This window comes from Staurois parvus, unplaced genomic scaffold (genome assembly GCF_062004578.1).
Source record: "Staurois parvus isolate SC_StPar_1 unplaced genomic scaffold, SC_StPar_1.0 ptg000407l, whole genome shotgun sequence".
NCBI lineage: Eukaryota > Metazoa > Chordata > Amphibia > Anura > Ranidae > Staurois > Staurois parvus.
Window position 1 is genome coordinate 438,835 of NW_028318203.1, and position 19,492 is coordinate 458,326.

The following is a 19,492-nucleotide window of genomic DNA, read 5'->3' on the forward strand; positions in this document are numbered from 1 at the left end:
TGAGTTGGCCAAGGGAGGAGGTGTAGATGGAGAAGAGAAGGAGCCTGAGGACAGAGCCTTGAGGGACCCCAACAGAGAGGGGGAGTGAGGGGGGAGGTGGTAGCATTATAGGAAACGCTGAAAGAGCGTTGTGACAGGTAGGATGAGAGCCAGGAGAGAGCAGAATCTCTGAGGCCGAGGGAGTGTAGTTTTTTGAGGAGGAGGGGTGGTCAACTGTGTCGAAGGCCGCAGAGAGGTCAAGAAGTAGGAGCACTGAATAATGGCCATTAGCTTTGGCGGTTAGCAGGTCGTTGGAGAGTTTGAGTAAGGCAGTTTTGATGGAGTGTAGGGGATGGAAGCCGGACTGTAGGGGATCGAGGAGGTTGTTGTCGTTGAGGTGAGAGCTTAGGCGGGTGTAGACGAGGCGCTCGAGGAGTTTAGATGTAAATGGGAGCAGGGAGATAGGTCTGAGGTTGTTTGGGTCATTGGGGTCCAGTGAGGGCTTTTTAAGTAGGGGGGTGATGTGTGCATGTTTCAGAGGGGAGGGGAAAGTGCCGGAGGAGAGGGAGAGATTAAAGATGTGGGTGAGGAAGCGTAGGATGGAGGGGGAGGGAGGTCGTAGGAGTTGTGAGGGGATAGGGTCGAGGGGGCAGGTGGTGAGGCGGGCATCAGAGAGGATCTTGGAGGCTTCCTCGATGGTAATAAGGTCAAAGGTGCAGAGTGTTGGGGGGCTTCAGTATGAGGAATGTAGGGTGGGGTGGAAGTGGGGGTCAGAGCAGTGGTGGGGCCATGGGAGAAGGGTGATGAGGGGGTAGTTGAGTGAGGGGGAACGGGGTTGGAGGGATTTTGAGCAGCGACAAAGTCCCTGTGGGTTATGTCGAGAGAGAGTGGGGATGAGGGGGTAGCTGTGTGAGGGGGAAGGGGGTTGGAGGGATTTTGAGCAGCGACAAAGTCCCTGTGGGTTATGTCGAGGGAGAGGGGTGATGAGGGGATAGCTGTGTGAGAGGGGACAGGTTGAGAGGGCGTGTGAGTTGCGGCAATGTCCTTGCGAATTGTGTCAATCTTGTTTTTGAAGTGATTGGCAATCTCAAGGGCGGTGAGTGAGGTGCTGGGTGGAGGTGGGGGTGGCGAGAGTAGAGAGTTGAAGGTGGAGAAGAGTCGGCGAGGATTGGAGGAGAAGGCCTTGATGAGGATCAGGAAGTAGGCTTGTTTGGCTGCGTGGAGGGAGGAGGTGTAGGTGTGGAAGGCAGATTTGTAGCGGGTGAAGGCTTGTTGGGATTTGGTTTTGCACCATAGTCGCTCCAGGGCACGACTGTGTCGTTTGAGGGTTTTGGTGTGATCAGTCTGCCAGGGCTGGAGCGGTCGGGGTCTGATGTTGCGTGTGGTTAAAGGGGCTAGTGAGTCAAGGGCTGTTGACAGCGTGTTGTTATAGGCAGTCATAGCCAATTTGGGGCAGGACAGGGGGAGGATGCTGTCGTGGAGTTGATCAGCTGCAGAGTGGAGGGGGGCAGGGTAAAGGTTGCGGAGGTTATGGCTGGTAGTAGTGTGACATTTGGAGGGGTAGGCGTTGGAGGACGAGGAGATAGAGAAGGTAATCAGGTTGTGGTCAGAGAGAGGGAAGGGGGTGTTAGTGAGGTTGTGGGGAGCGCAGCGGTTGGAGAAGACAAGATCAAGGATATCACACTACACATTTTACATATCTCTGCACACACCAGAGGGAGAGGAATAACTCGAGGGCCATCATTCATGGTTCACTATATAAACTGATGACCTGTAAAGGCTTTTAAAGCGTCCCCTATGGACAATTTTTGGTACTGATGTTTGTCACCATTTCACAAGCACATGCCATTTTTAAAGCTTGACATGTTTGGTATCTATATACTTGATGCCAACCTCATCTTTCATCAAATTGGGTCATATATTGTGTTTTTCTGAACTGAAATTATTGTTAGTGTTTTTTTTACTGAAAATATGCATTTCATAGACAGCAGTGCTAATATTGTGTGATAAAAAATTTTAACCACCACCATTATATTCTCCAGGGTCTCTGCTTTCAGAAAATAAAACACAATATTTAGGGGGCTTTAAATAATCTTCTGTTCTAACAATGTGAATGTAATCATGTGCATAAACAAGCAAAATCAACTGGCAGCGAAAGACACAACAGCAACAATGTATACGATTATTATCAAATCTATAGTAGGAACTAATGGCCTAAGAAGCAAAGCCACCATATTACTCAACCACGTTCCAGCTAAACCCATCCAAGAAAGTGGATAAAAAAGATAAACGTGCTGCGCTGTTAAAACCAATAAATAAATACATATATAAACATGTAAGAAAGTGCCCACAAATATATAAAGTGACACTGTGCATCTATGTATGTGCCACTGGAATATGTGGCCAATATAAACTTGAAAGAAACACTGTGTCTAAAACATAAGTCCAGAGTGCAGGCGTGAACGAGATCTCAAATGATCTTCTGGTATCCAAAAGACACAGATTGTGGATAAGGTGAGACAATTAAAGTGAAGATTGCGCACTCACCAGATACACAACCTTATTGCGCATTTGTATGATATAATAAGGACATCAGACATCTCATCAAAAAGGTCTGGTCAGATCTGGTCAATGCCTCCTTCGCTATCCCACGGTTTGCACTTAGCCTTCCCAAATGGTAACCACTCTGCGGATGTACCTGGCTCCCACAGGAGCTCAGAAAGAAACAACAGAGGAGGCCAGTAGTGCAATATTGCCTTAGGATGTTTATTCCACACAATGGGTATGTATACAGCAAGAAAACAAATAAAATAGATTACTGACCGATTGCAAGCTGCCGCCGGGACCCCTTGTGGTGCCGGCGGTAAGGCGTCAAAACAGCTACAGCCCGACCCTGACAAGCAAGTCCAAGCAGCTCTTTGGATCTCATCTTGAGAGTTGACAGCAACAGATTCCAAATGCAAATAGCACACTTGAAATGAACTCTGGACCTTTTATCTGCTCATTGTAATTGGGATAATGAGGGAATAACACACTCCTGGCCATGGAACAGCTGAGAAGCCATTTGTCCCATTACTTTTGGTCCCTTAAGAAGTGGGAGGCATATATGCAAACTGTTGTAATTCCTACACCGTTCACCTGATTTGGATGTAAATACCCTCGAATTAAAGCTGACAGTCTGCAGTTAAAGCACATCTTGTTCGTTTCATTTCAAATCCATTGTGGTGGTGTATAGAGCCAGAAATGTTAGAATTGTGTCCATGTCCCAATATTTATGGACCTGACTGTATGTCACACTAAATATCTTATTGTGTGGCATTTCAGAAAGGCATTCGTATGATTTGATAATATTATCTATGTAATAAAACTACATATGTAACTATGCAGTACCTATAGGCATACTACAATAGTATATGTATATGCATGTATGCTATTATTTATGATCTATAGCACATTTATTATAAGATATATAAAAATAAGATATATAATATATAAAAAAGAATAAATATTAATATCCCATATCTTATAATATCTTGTAAAAATGCATATATACATGCATATATAAAATCTGTCAATTGTAAACGTATAGAAGTAAACGTATAATGATACATATAAAAACATGTAAAAAAATATAAAAATATTTATAAAAAAGACTTCGCCATGATTAGAAATCACCAGACAGATTCAATACCAAATTCAAAATCAAAACATGTTTCAAATTTTCTATGTTCATATATAAAGATATGGAATTGTAATAAATCTAAGTATGTGTAAAATTCATCAGCTGTTATCGATGAAACAATTCACATCTAGTTCTATATTCAACCCTTTTGGACGCATGGAATCCATCTGGAAAATCCATTTGTTTTCCATTTGGGACACCGCTCTCTTCTTATTAGTACCCCGCCAATGGGGTTGTACCATATCAATACCTATAAATATTAGGGATGACGGGTCTCTGTTGTGATGTGTCCTGTAGTGCATGGACAGTGAATGATCTTTATAACCCTTTTTCACATTGTTAACGTGTTCCTTAAGTCTATCTCTCAATCTTCTAGTCGTGCGTCCAATGTACTGTTTTTTACATGGGCACTGTAAGAGATACACCACGTTCTTGCTATAACAAGAAATTAAGTTCCTAATTAGAAAGGTTTTTCCTGTAGTAGTGGAGGTAAAGTTCTCAATTTTACGCTTCCTTTTTCCATTATAGGTGCATATAACGCACCTATTGCATGGATAAAAACCTCTCATATCACCAAACAAAGAGACCGCTTGTGGAGGGTTAACAATGTTCGGGGCAATCAGATTTCTCAAAGTCTGTGCCTTTCTATAGACTATTTCCGGTTTTTCTGGTAGAATTCTTGTTAAAACCGGGTCGGCCTTTAAAATCTTCCAGTTCTGGTGTATTATCTTAGATATTGTTTTATACTGCCTGGAAAATGTGGTTATAAAAGGATAGACTTTTGATGATTTTTGTGATACATTGTTAGTCAATAACACCTCTCTATTCATATGTGCCACATCTTGCATGATATGAGTGAGGTGCGTTTCCTCATATCCTTTTTCCAAAAATCTACTTTTTAGAATATTGGCTTGGGTGAAGTAGGTGTCTAAGGAGGTACAATTTCGTCTTATTCTAAGAAATTGTCCTTTTGGTATATTAGAAAGCCATGAGGGATGGTGGCAACTATTAATGGGAATATACCCATTTCTATCTGTTGTTTTAAAAAAAGATGAAGTTACAATCATACCATCCAGGTTTATCAATGTTAAATCTAAGAAGTTGACACTGGTCTTACTATATTCAAATGTTAACTTAATGTTCAGGGTATTGTTATTGAGTGTCCCAAAAAAGTTTATTAAGGCTTGTTCATCTCCTTTCCATACAAGGAGGATGTCATCAATATATCGTTTATAAAAGCACAGTTCTGGCCAATCCCTGGCATATATGACATCCTCCTCCCATCTGGTCATAAATAGGTTGGCCAGACTCGGAGCGAACTTGGCTCTCATAGCCACACCTCTTGTCTGTAGATAAAAAACACAGTCGAACCAGAAGTAGTTTCTGGTCATGGCAAAGTCTAAAAGCATTAAAATAAAACCCTGGTGTAAAACTGATAAAGTGGACTCATCCAGATAAAACCTAACAGCCTGCATACCCTCCACATGATCAATACTGGTGTATAGAGACGCTACGTCAGCGGTAACTAGAAATGTATCACTGTCTATGGAGAGGTCTCTTATATCCTGTAAAACCTGTTTGGTATCCTTTAGGTATGAGGGTGTTTTACGTACCAACAGCTGTAAGAAATAATCTATGTATTCCCCGACTCTCGAACACAGAGAACCAATCCCGCTGATGATTGGTCTTCCGGGGGGATTTTCGGGGTTCTTATGTACCTTTGGGAGAATGTACATTATAGGTAATCTTGGGGCTGAGGGGCACAGGAAATCCCTTTCTTTTTTATTTATTACGTTATCCTGATAGCCCCTAGCAATAATATCTTTCAAGGATTTCTTATATGCTACCAAAGGATTTTTTGGCAAGGGGCAATATGTATCTTTATCCCCAAGAATGTTATAGACTTCCTTAACATCATTTTCTTTACTCAGAAGTACCACTCCGCCACCTTTGTCGGCAGGTCTTATAACTAAGTCCTTCTGACTTAAGAGAGAGTCTATAGCTCTAAAAGACCCTTGATGATTCCCAGAATATTTTATTTTAACTGCTGCCAAATCCTTCAATGTCGTTTCCTTAAATGCGTTTATATAATTTTGTGATTGTGGAGGAGGATTGAACAAGGATGCATTACGCAAATTGGAATAGTTTGTTACATTTAAAGTACTCCTGGTTATAGGATTTAGGAAAAAGTGTTTTTTTTAGGGATATTGACCTAACAAATTTGTGTAGATCTATATATGTTTGGAATTTATCTAGCTTATTATCCGGTGCATATTTTAATCCCTTGTCTAGGAGATCCAAATCCTGTGTGGTTAAAGTTTTTCCACTCAGGTTAAAAATCCCCTTACCTTTCAAAACTTCCTCTTTTTAGGGTTTGTTGACCCTTTTTCCTCCCCTTTTTCCTCTGCTCGAACGCTTCTTTTGTGTGAGCTCCCTTCCTCTAAAAAATGAACCGGAGCATTATTTCTATTTCCATTCTGATGTGGTGTATTATTAGTCAATGGGGGATGGTAAGTGTTTCTATATGGTGAGGCATATTGCTGCCATCCATTGTTATTCCAAGGAATTGATAGACTGGAAGGTGCTCAATTACTTTATATGTTTTTAGTACATCCAAGAAAATGGATCCCACTTCCCCCCACCCAGGTGACTGTTGGAACTCCTTTACCTTGTGTAGATATCTCCTTCTGAGATCCTCATGATCTAATATAAATGTACAACACTCTCTGACACCAGTGTGTAGACTCCGCCTTGATCTTCCGATCGATAGTCAGCCGCCATGCAGTTCTGTTGCACCACCTTAGGTGATGGAGCCACTTCTGCTGTCAGCTCTGCTATACCATCAATGGTGTCATTGGTTATCTGATCCATGACTCCAGTACACCGGTTCATCTTACTTATCTTAGATTACTTAGATTCCCCATCCCGTCTATGAAGGGCTCACTGCATAAAACATCTCCACTCCAGAGAAAATGTTTCTTCTCACCGGAAGGCCAGGGGAGTATTGGGAGAAATTGAGGCTTTCCCTTACAGATATGGGGGAGGGGCAACATAACCTAAAGTACAGCTATGGGTGGAATTGAAGGGAAGCCATTTTAGGGTGCTCCTTCCACACAAGAAGCAATGTATATGAAGGACTAGGAATCCATTGGACCAATGGGGATTAAACATTCTGCAATACAATGAGACACCATGAAATGTTACTGGCCTCTGATTGGCTCTCCTATTGTTAGTGAAGTGAGACTCTCCTTGTCGATGTTATTAATGAAAAGAAACCATGTGAAATGTTTCCCCCAAATCCAAAAAGTTGACCCCCCCTGGGTAGGTAGCCATCCTACTATTACTAAAAACGAAAAAACTAGTAGTTAGGAATCAATATAAAGCACTTTATACTGTTTTTAATTGAATATATATATATATATATATATATATATATATGTACGTATTTTTTATTTTTTCTATTTTTTGTATATGCATTTTGTAATAAATTTTGGATTAAACCTTATTGTTAAAAGTAAATGTGACCGACTTCCCTGTTGCCAATTACATGCACAGTCTATATAGCCGACGTATACAGGGTTGTTAAACAGTGGATATAACAGTTACATGTTTTCACACAAACAACATCACAATTAGCAACATTGTCTCAATTTGATCAATACAGCTGTCCGTAATGATAGCTATAAAGGTTTGGCCCCAAAAAGATGGCCGCGACCATACATACTTCAAGAAAATGGCGCCAAACTATTATAAAAGAAGTCCATGCAAGGTGATTGTCCTATCACATCCCCCGGAAGAAGCCACGTGACCCTGTGGCGCAACGCGTTGGGGAGGGGCTTTGACGTCACCACGACAACCCAACTTCAGTAACGGCGGGTATAGACAGTGTGTGTAGACACACGGAGGAAGCCTGTCACATCCGCATTTAGCGGTTTTATCTATTACAAAGCGCATTGAAATTATTGACATGTGAGGTCATATAGAGGGCATTAAATAAATCTTTTTATTAAAACGATAAGGCACCAAATATCTCTTCTTTCTTCCACTATACTAACGAGGAGAAAAATAGGGAGATGGAGCCACATCCAGCATCAGAAGGAAGCAGAGATCATCATGTCCATACAAGCACATTAGAAGTGACCAATCCAGGAAAACCCAGGGGAGGTCCAAAGGATCTCATCAATACAAACCTCTTAAAAGCTGTGTCAGCCCAGCAATAGGCTAACAAGAAGGTGAGCCCATAAAAGGGTCAATATTCAAGCAAGGATTTATTTCTACAGTTCCTTATATACAGCAATTACTATTGTGGACACGAATAGAATACTCCGCTATTATTCATAGACTTTGGACACCATTTCATTTCTAGATTCTTTTTCATCTTTTCATTTTCAAAATTTTGTGATTATATTTAATTTATGTTTTTTATTTTTACTTATGTTTTATATATTTTTCTATTATTCATATTTATTATTCATTTCTTATTTAAAAACAAAAATTCACACATATATATCCAGAAAATCTTTTTGCTGTACTTTATAAGGATTTCTCTTATTTTTTCATATGTGAATTATTCATGATAAAATCCAGCCAGTGTTTATTAATAACAATCTAATATATAATTTATATAGATATACCTTATTGTAGGGGCGCGGCCCTATCTATTAACTTACATTTTATCATCCTACTATTCCTGATATGAGTTTGTAGTCCCTGCTACTACAGGAAACATGCGGGCGATCATTTACACCTTTTACAGCAGGACAGTAAATATCAGAACACAATTCAAACATCAGACCAACAGCAGGAAGTCTGCTAACTGAATGTGTAATGCAATCTGTCATTAGCATTCCCAGAGTTCCCTCTGCAACATAGTTGTATCAGCTGTTGGTCCTGTCTGTAGATCTGTTATTTTCCCACCTTCTGTAACAGGGTGACAACCCTGACCATTCTGCAGGAACATTACACAGCAGCGTTGTCACCCTGTACAGGGAAGTCTTAGATAGATTATAAGTAAGACACACAACAAGTAAAGACCAACTTCAGCTAACGCTTCTACAGCAGTTACAGCAACAGGTTCTCTATAAGGTCCAACCCCCCATATGAATGACAACTGACAGTTGTGAGCACCCCCAGCAGTGTTATAGGATTTGCCCCAACCCCTCCAACTGCCATTTTTCCCAAAAGACTTGGCCTTCTACAGGAAGTACAAAAAATATCTACTGGGAGGGACAACAAAAAAATAAAACAATAGGAGACTCGGAAAAACAAAGCCTGCTCTGCTAATGACAGATTTCATTATTAATGTCATTATTGATGTTGCCCATAGTTACACTTTGGTGTCAACGTTGTAATATTTCCAGGGAGAAGAAGTTTTCTTTACAAACTTTACACCAAAAAGAGATGTGTGCACTCAGAGTGATTATTGTGAACCCCAATCAGAGGAATGTCAGTCCCCCGGAAGAAGTGGTAGGAATATGACCGCACACTCAGCACTTTGTAAGTTCAGATCTCTGGCAGTTGTATTGTGTGATTAGTCTATGGAGAGGAGTAATAGCTGGAAAGAGAAAACATGGAACAAGGATTTCTGATCTTCACCTGATGGAATCCCATTTGGCAGAACCACATGGAACACAAGTGGCCAGCTGGGCTTACGTTTTACTGCTGAATACATCCCCTAAATCAGCAGTAACTCAGTATTGGAAGGCCTGCATCAGCTTGGGATGTTGTTTTCTCACTGAACAGAGACTTCTTTCTAGCTGGTGTCACAGACACAGACCTGCCTGAAAGGTTGTCACCCATGAGATGATATCCTACAACCTCACAAACACCCCCTTTCCTCTCTATGATCACAATCTCATCACCTTCACAGTCTCCTCATCTTCAAACACTTATCCCTCCAATCAGCAATCACCTGCAGAGACCTTCACAACTTGAACCCTTCTCCTTTCCACTCTGCAACTGACCAACTCTATGACAGAATCTCTCCCCTGTCCTGCACTGACCTGGCCACTGCTGTCTACAACAGTTCACTTTCATCCACATTAGACTCACTTGCACCTCTAACCACACGAAGCATCAGGCCCCGACCATTACAACCTTGGCAGACTGACAACACCAGAGATCTTAAACGACATAGTCGTGTGCTGGAGCGAATGTGGCGTAAAACCAAATCTCACCAAGCATTCACCCGATATAAATCTGCTTTCTTCACATGCAATTCCTCCCTCCATGCTGCCAGACAAACCTACTTTGTCACTCTCATCAATACCTTGTCATCCAGTCCTCGTCGTCTCTTCTCTACTTCTAACTCTCAGCTTTCTCCACCTCCACCCAGTACCTCACTCACTGCTCACGAGATTGCAAATCATTTCAAAAACAAGATTGATGCAATTCGTAGGGGCATCTCCACTGCACAGACATCCATCCCACTTAGCATACCTTATACTAAACCTCTCTCAACACTTTCCTCTTTTGACCTTCCTACTACCAAAGAGGTCACTAAGGTTTTCTCAGAAGCCCGTCTCACTACCTGCCCCCTGGATCCTGTCCCCTCACAACTACTACGGTCACCCTCTTCTTCCATCCTATGCTCCCTCACTCACATCTTCAATCTCTCCCTCTCTACTGGTGTCTTCCCCTCCCCTCTAAAGCATGCGCACATCACTCCAATACTTAAAAATCTCTCGCTGGACCCCACCAACCTGAACAACTTAAGACCTATCTCCCTGCTGCCATTTACCTCTAAACTATTAGAACTCTTAGTCTACAATCGCCTGCTCCCATCTCACCGACAACAACCTTCTCGAACCTTTACAGTCTGGCATTCCCTCACTCCACTCCACTGAAACTGCCCTACTAAAACTCACTAATGATCTACTAACTGCTAAAACCAATGGCCACTACTCCGTACTCATCCCAACCAATGGTCACTACTCCGTACTCATTCCAACCAATGGCCACTATTCCGTACTCATCCCAACGAATGGCCACTACTCCGTACTCATCCCAACCAATGGCCACTACTCCGTACTCATCCCAACCAATGGCCACTACTCCGTACTCATCCCAACCAATGGCCACTGATCCTTACTCTTACTACATGACCTCTCTGCAGCTTTTGATACGGTTGACCATCCCTTCCTCCTCAAAAAAACTCCACTCTCTTGGCCTCCAAGACTCTGCGCTCTCCTGGTTCTCCTCCTACCTATCACAGTGCTCATTCAGCGTTACCTTTAACTCTGCCTCCTCCTCTTCACTTCCTCTTTCTGTAGGGGTCCCTCCAGGTTCTGTCCTTGGACCCCTACTCTTCTCCATCTACACCTCCTCCCTTGGTTACTTGATAAACTCCCATGGCTTTAAGTACCATCTCAATCCTGATGACACACAAATCTATCTTTCTACCCCTCACCTCACCCCTTCAGTCTCCTCCACACCTCACCCCTTCAGTCTCCTTTCGCATTACTACCCTACTAAGTGACATATCGGCATGGATGTCACTCCACTTCCTCAAACTCAATCTTTCCAAAACTGAGCTCTTAGTATTGCCCCCAGCCTGTGCCCCCTTCCCTGACTTCTCCATCAAGATCAATAACACAACCATCAGTCCCTCCCCTCATGCCAGGGTGCTAGGTGTAATCCTAGACTCCCATCTGTCATTTCAGCCCCAAATCCAATCACTGTCCAAATCTTGTAGACTTCACCTCCACAACAGCTCCAAGATATGGCCGTTCTTAACCTCGGAAACCACTAAGCAACTTATTCACTCCCTTGTTATATCACGCCTCGACTATTGTAACTCCCTCCTCACTGGCCAACCTCATTGCAGGCTATCCCCTCTTCAGTCTATCATGAATGCTGCTGATATCATCCACCTTACAAAACATTCTGTATCAGCCATCCCTATCTGCCAATCCCTCCACTGGCCTCCACTCAGTGTCCTCCAGTTCTCTCTGCCAATCCCTCCACTGGCCTCCATTCAGTGTCCTCCACCAATCCCTCCACTGGCCTCAATTCAATGTCCTCCATCCCCCTCTGCCAATCCCTCCACTGGCCTCCATTCAGTGTCCTCCACCTCTCTTTGCCAAACCCTCCACTGGCCTCCACCCTCTCTACCAATCCCTCCACTGGCCTCCACTCAGTGTCCTCCACCCCTCTCTGCCAATCCCTTCACTAGCCTCCACTCAGTGTCCGCCACCCCTCTCTGCCAATCCCTCCACTGGCCTCCACTCAGTGTCCTCCACCCCTCTCTGCCAATCCCTTCACTGGCTTCCCATTGCTCAACGGAGAAAATTCAAAACACTAACAATAACATATAAAGCCATTTATAACTCTGCCCCAAATTACATCACCGATCTTGTCTCCAAATATCACCCAAACCGTACTCTCCGCTCCTCGCACGACCTCCTGCTCTCTAGCTCCCTTGTCTCCTCCTCCCATGCTTGTCTCCAGAGCTTCCCCCATCCTCTGGAACTCTCTACCCCAATTTATCAGACTATTGCCTACTCTGCTCACTTTTAGTTGATTTCTGAAAACCTATATCTTCAGGGAAGCCTATCCTGCCCTCAGCTAATAATGGAATCTTTTACTCTTCCAACCAGTCCATCCCCCACAGTTACTACCTTTTGTACCACTAGCCCCTCCCTCCTAGATTGTAAGCTCTGAGGAGCAGGGCCCTCCTATCCCTCTTGTATTAAACTGTATGCTTACTGTATTGTCTCCCGTTATATTGTAAAGCGCTGAGCAAACTGTTGGCACCATATAAATCCTATATAATAACAATAATAATAATATCAATGAGAGATGAAATATGGAAAGAAGTCATTGATAATGGGAGAGGAGATGGAACAGGTAATGGGAGGAGTGGACAAGGTGGGCTTAGCTGGAGACCTCAAGCCTGGCTGATCATGTATCAATAGTCAGAAGAACCTGGAATGGACTCTCCCACTGAGGCTTCAGAGACTTGGTAAGATAATAGACCCCATCCTAGTCTCTGGTACTGAGGCAGTGTTGGTCATGTATTACCTCAGGATCCAGAAATGAAGAAAATGCTTGGAAACACAACTCAGTTGGTGTATCATGAAAATGCATTGCATGTTCATTCAAAGCTCCATGATAAAAATGAGAATCATGAGGGAAGCTGTTCAGTTATTGATGCTTATCTTAAAACAAATTGTCAAGCGATAAAATATTCAAATCCCTTCTAGTTGTGTATTGATGGAGATAAGCACTAAACTCAGTTCATCCAATCATTACATTCCAGTTTGCTCAGATTTTAGTTTGTTTCTCTTAAAGTAACATTTTATCTTCTCCCTTCTTCTTTAGCTTGTGGACTGACATTGGGGATGTGAAACTAACTTGTGACACCTGAAACTTATTTAATATTCCTTTTTTCCAGAATATAATCTATGATGAAATTTGTGAATCCTCCGGTGATAGATTAGACCGGCATTAACTGAAAAAGTTTTGTCACATTGAGAGCATTAAAATGGCTTCTCTCCAGTGTGAATCCTCTGGTGTGCGATAAGATATGACTTCCGTGTAAAAGCTTTATCACATTCAGAACACTGATATGGCTTCTCTCCACTGTGACTCCTCTGGTGTCTGATAAGATCTGACTTCCGTGTAAAAGCTTTATCACATTCAGAACACTGATATGACTTCTCTCCAGTGTGACTCCTCTGGTGTGTGATAAGATGTGGCTTCCGTGTAAAAGCTTTATCACATTCAGAACACTGATATGGCCTCTCTCCAATGTGAATCCTCTGGTGTGTGAGAAGACTTGACTTATGAGTAAAAGCTTTATCACATTCAGAACACTGATATGACTTCTCTCCAGTGTGAATCCTCTGGTGTCTATTAAGATGTGACTTCACTGTAAAAGCTTTATCACATTCAGAACACTGATATGGCTTCTCTCCAGTGTGAACTCTTTGGTGTATTATAAAGTATCTCTTGCTTGTAAAAGTTTTGCCACATTCAGAACAATGATATGACTTCCCTCCATTGTGAACCTTCTGGTGTGTGATATATTTTCTCTCCATTGTAAAATCTACAAACAAGTAGTTTGAAATGACTCCTCTTATGTATACTTGGGTTGGACTTTATTGTAAAGCCATTGTCACTTCCAGAACACTGAAATTACTTTTCTCCCACTGGATCAATGTGGAAGAGGATCCAAACCATGACTTTTAGAACACAGATATGACTTGTATCCCGTGTGAATCCTCCAGTGAACTGCAGTAAAGACTTTCAGTCAATTAAGACATACGTGTTTTATTTTCCATGTGACTCAGCTGTATTCATGAAGACCAAAATGTCCCAAAAACCTGGTTCATCAATCTACCTGTAGAGAAAGAAAAAAGAATTGTATATAAAGGGCTACATAAAGTTGCTTTCTATTTTTAATGTTCATTACTAAACATATCTTATGAATAGAAAGAATATGTACAGCATTATCTACAGTATTTTTTTAATCAAATAGATTTTATTAAGAAAGTTTCTAAGTGCGCACAGTATTCCCAACATTCAGCCCAGACAATGGAGTCATACATTCTCACGTATAGGCAGTTGTGGCACTGTTACAGATCATACAGAACAATAACTTGCTTTGTCTATGGTGTCACTTTTACCTTTTATAAACAAATGAACAGAGAAAAGAAGAAACAACCTAGAACAATTCAGCTGTACACGGCAAGTAACTCCCCCCAGTACATACATAGATAGCTGACACCGATCAATGAGGCCTGTGTCTCCAGGATCATACCCCAAGTATGGGTCTCCAATGTAGTTACCATTCAGTAGGATACAACTGGCCGTTCTCCTTCTATGGGGCTAAAAGAGATCAGATTTTAAAAGCCTATGAAGAACTAACCAGGAGTGAGCAAGGAGTATCCAGCCAGTTCTGCCAGACATACATCTCCTGGGGGAATTACAATGTTGGTAAGTTTGTTTTTCACATGTTAATGTGGAGATCACCTGCTCAATTCACTGTTGTCTGCTGGGAGTTTGAGATGATAGCCAAGATCGGGATATTTTTTATGGTCAATAAACAGCAGCCTCACTATTGCTATATGACTTGTAATAGGAGGAGGTGTAAATAATTCCTCCTCTATTGACACCAAGAGGCACACCTGAGGTATATTGAACACCAACATTATAACACTGGTCATATCGTTCCACTTTTTGAATATCTCCAAAACATGTATCAAATCCCTGACATCACCGCTACAAGTGGGGTCAAAGGGGAAATCCCTCCTGTCCTAGCTGAACAATTGAGCTGGGGTCCTGAAAGCTCTATGCAAAAGAAATGACTGAGTTTCTGTGAAGAGGACAGAGAGATGAGAGGTATGGAGGTCACAATCACCTCCCACCACTCTCTCTTATTTTCTCTGTTTCCCATTTCTTTCTATAATTCTTCGGTAAGAGTCAAAAGACTGGAATATATATATGAAAGATCATGCCTTTCCCACTGGTGCCATCTGAAGCCCATTAACAAGTGTGAGAGTGATGTGAAATCTGTATCTGATGGAAGTAGCAATCGATGGATGGGATCTAATGTGTCTACTAAGTCCCACCTGGTAAGATGCTGAAGTTGGGCAGCTATAAAATAAAGTCTAACATTTAGTATTGCTAGGCCTCCTTGGTCTTCACCATACTGTAGAGTAGGGAGTTTGATTCTAGCTGACGGCTTCTTCTAAATGAGTTCCCCAAACTGGGAGTCTATACTGGAGTCTATACTTACGAGGTGTCCACATGGGAGAATTGTGGAGTATATAGAGGAATTGTGGGGTCCATATCTTCTCTTGTTCATAGATGTTATTGGAAAGAGATAATAGTTTTACAAGGAGCTCATAAAGTTGATTGCAGGACTCAACAGTGTCAGGGAAGATCACCGCGGCACAGGAATCTGCACATGCGCAGGATCCTGACAAGGCATACAGGAAGGCGGGCACTAGGACCCAGGCGCACCTGTCACCAATGACGGCACTGGGCAGGCACTAGGACCCAGGCGTGCCTATCGGTGCCGGGCGGGCTATTTAAACGGGCCACTGCAGGATCCAAATTGCCGTATGGTCTTATTCCTTTGCCTGTGATTCCTGACTCTCAGTTGTTTCCTGTTGCCGAACCCAGCCTGCTCCTGACTACCATTGACCTTCTCCTTCCCTGACCCCTGGATTGTCTCTGGATATTCTTCTGCCTGCTCCTGGTCATTCTGACCTCCTGTTGCTGAACCTGGCCTGTGACCCGACTATGCTTCTGCCTGCTGCTCTGGTCTGCTCTGTCTTTTCGGACACCAAACCCTGCCCGCCTGACTCCGCTACCTGCCACATGGATGCATCTGCATCCTGCTCTGATCTGCTCTGCCTTTTCACATCAGGCTCACTACTAAATTACGTGACACTAGAAGTCTCCTCTACCGCAGCTGGGCATACCTTGGGGCCACAACCTGGTCTCAGCCTGCTCCATGTCCATCCCCACCATCAGGGGCTCTGGTGAAAAAGCAGACTGGGGCTTAGACCCCGCACCCTAGGGAACCCCAAACTGTGGACCTATAGAGCTACCGCTAGAGTCGTGACAGTACCATACGGCCATGTCTGAGCCTGGAAGAGGACCTTCTCCCCTGGATGAGATATGTCATCATTTGACCGCACTTACCCAGGCTGTTAAGATCTTACAGGATGGATATGCACATTTGGAAGAACGTATCCAAACCTTGGCTACACCCGCTTCTGTACCAACAGATCCGGCTACTTCTCCCTCTAGATGCTATCACCGCCCCACTGTTTCCTCTCATACTGGGCCTTCCTTGGCTACGGGGCACACGAACCTCAAATTAACTGGAAGTCGGGCTCGATCCAATTTCCCTCTTCTTACTGCCAGGAACATTGTTTGCCCAAGGTATCCTCAGGTCCACCTACCCTACTGTGCATGGACTCTGATACAGAACTCTTTCAAACAATTCCTCCAGCTTACCATGACTATCTTGATGTATGCAGTAAACGGGGAGCAGATATATTTCCTCCTTATCGATCCTATGACTGTCCGATCGATTTGCTTCCCAGGTCTGAAATTTCCATTGGGCGGATCTTCCCCTTATCTGAATGGGAACTAGGAGTTCTAAAGGAATATATCGAGGAGAATCTTCAGAAAGGGTTCATTTGGCCCTCCACTTCACCAGCTGGAGCAGGAATATTCTTCGTAGAAAAAAAGGACAAGTCCTTGCTGCCCTGCGTGGATTATCGGAAACTAAATAAGATTACCGTTAAGAACCGGTATCCCCTTCCCTTGGTTCCTGAACTATTCCAGAGACTCAAGACTGCCACTATCTTCACCAAGTTGGATTTGAGAGGGACATAAAACCTGGTCCACATACGGGAAGGGGATGAATGGAAAACGGCCTTCCGCACCCGTTTCAGCCACTTTGAATACCTGGTCATGCCATTTGGGTTATGCAACGCGCCTGCTACTTTCCAACATTTCATTAATGACATTTTCAGAGATTACCTGGATGTTTTTGTTGTCATCTACCTGGATGATATATGTAAATCCTCCTGCGCTTCTATGTCTCCTAGGATGAGTAAAAGGAACAGCCGCTCACATCCAAATCTCACCTTAAGATAGAACTAATAAATCTAATATATAAATGATGTAGCGCTGTAATAACTCATGAGTATGGTTATAAACATATCACTCTACTGACATCCAAAAGATAGCAATTGTGACATATATAAGTGATGTGTGCAATATAGAATACACTTATATATGGTTGTACTTCTCTACGGTTGGTGAATCACAGGATTCCCAAACATCATACTTATGAGCATCCTACCATTGCCTGACTAAAGAGGAATAGAGGAAGGAGGAGGAGAGAGTATAGAAGGTGGTGGAGTCATTTCTGGCCTGGAGGAATCGTGTAGGATCCAGGGTGATCCAAGAGGCTTATTTGGCCCCTGTGGGTCGCAGGGGGAAAGTGAGCGGGCACGCCTGCCATATAGGAGTACTTCTCACTACCTGCACTGGCACAGCAGCACATGGTGTGATCATTGCATTGTGTGGATTTGTGAGACACAACTTGACACCGAATATAGTGGACTTTTTATCACCATTGTTTATATAAGTCACTTATCTGATGATGCATAACCCTGTATAGGGAAGCACTGTGTGACAATGATGATATGATCACTTGTTTATGATCACTTGGATATTTATAAGTGTATTCTATATTGCACACATCACTTATATATGTCACAATTGCTATCTTTTGGATGTCAGTAGAGTGATATGTTTATAACCATACTCATGAGTTATTACAGCGCTACATCATTTATATATTACATCTACCTGGATGACATTCTGATTTTCTCCGCATCTCTGGAGGTACACCGAGACCATGTGAGATGCGTTCTGGGACGGCTTCGCCAGCATGGACTATATGCTAAGGCAGAGAAATGCAACTTTGAGCAACAGAGCATTCCATTCCTGGGCCTGATCATCTCTACTGCCGGAATTGCAATGGATCCCCAAAAGATCACAGCAATTTTGGAATGGCCGGTACCCTCAGACAAAAAAGGAGTTCAGGGGTTCATCGGATTTGCAAATTTCTACTGGAAATTCATTAAGAACTTTTCGGGCCTCATTTCACCTATCACTCACCTCACCAAGTTAGGAGTCCACTTCCATTGGACCCCAGAGGCGCAAACGGCTTTTGAGACAGTGAAGAAATTATTCACAGCAGCCCCCATCTTAAGCCATGCAGACTCCTCTCTTCCTTACATCTTGGAAGTAGATGCGTCCTAAAACGCAGTAGGGGCAGTTCTTTCACGAAGGAAAGGCCTGAAGGAACTAATGCATCCAGTAGCCTTCTTCTCTAGGAAACTTACCTCAGCTGAAAGGAACTACGACATTGGGGACCGAGAACTCTTGGCAATAAAGACAGCACTGGAGGAATGGAGATACCTGCTGGAAGGGGCCATACATCCAATTCTGATATATAGCGATCACAAGAATTTAGAATATTTAAGGACTGCTAAACGTCACAAACCACGCCAGGCTAGATGAGAACTGTTTTTCTCCAGATTCATTTTTCACATCACCTACAGGCATCACATCCAAAAACACTAAACCAGATGCGCTTTCACGTATGTTCGAGGATCCAAAAGAATCTCCAAAACCGGACACCATTCTACCAGCAGGGAATTTCTTGCTATTAAAGTCTGAACTTCGGGGGCGCATGCGCGGCCAGGGACGATGGCGGCTGCATTTTAGCTGAGCTCCGCTCATCCCCGGCCAGCATGGACTCACCTGATACGCGCCACTGCTTCCCTGCTAATAAGGGTGAGTCACACCCACTTGGCACCCGGCCCGGCTCCAGGGAGAGACCTGTATGGGGAAGATAGGGCGCTGGAAGCCCCCCTTCCCGTAGCCACCGGATTCGCGGCCCTCGCCGCTCTGGCGGTTCCTGTCCAGGCCGCAATCCCCAGCCTCCAGTATGCCCAGGAACCCAGGGAGAGATCCCGGCCCCCCGGTGGTCACGGAGGGTACTGCACCTTCATGCCTGTCAGCTTCCATGCCTGCCTCTGCCCTGACTCAGCCCCAGATGGAGGACTCTGATCCCCATAATAAAACTGGGGATCCCCAGCATATAACTGGGGAGAATACTCTGCATCGGGAAATCATCCTCCCTCCACCCAGATATCTCAGCAAACCATACCGTCTCCTTCCCTCACACTTTCAGCGCTAGATGACAAGCTGCAAATTTTTCTGCGCAATATTACCGCATCCATATCCACTAAAATTGGAAAGCTGGCATTAGATCTCAGAGGGGAAATAACT

The 19,492-nt window shown here is 43.4% G+C and overlaps 1 protein-coding gene across 1 annotated transcript in view; it reads right to left on the reverse strand.

The window, feature by feature from the left end:
* The window catches only part of LOC149455063 (uncharacterized), a 261,113-nt gene that overhangs the window by 214,100 nt on the left and 27,521 nt on the right, over window positions 1-19,492 (reverse strand). The window contains 2 exon segments of the mRNA XM_089686698.1: window positions 11,174-11,178; window positions 13,193-13,658. Of these exon segments, the coding sequence (XP_089542824.1) occupies window positions 11,174-11,178; window positions 13,193-13,658 (471 nt within the window).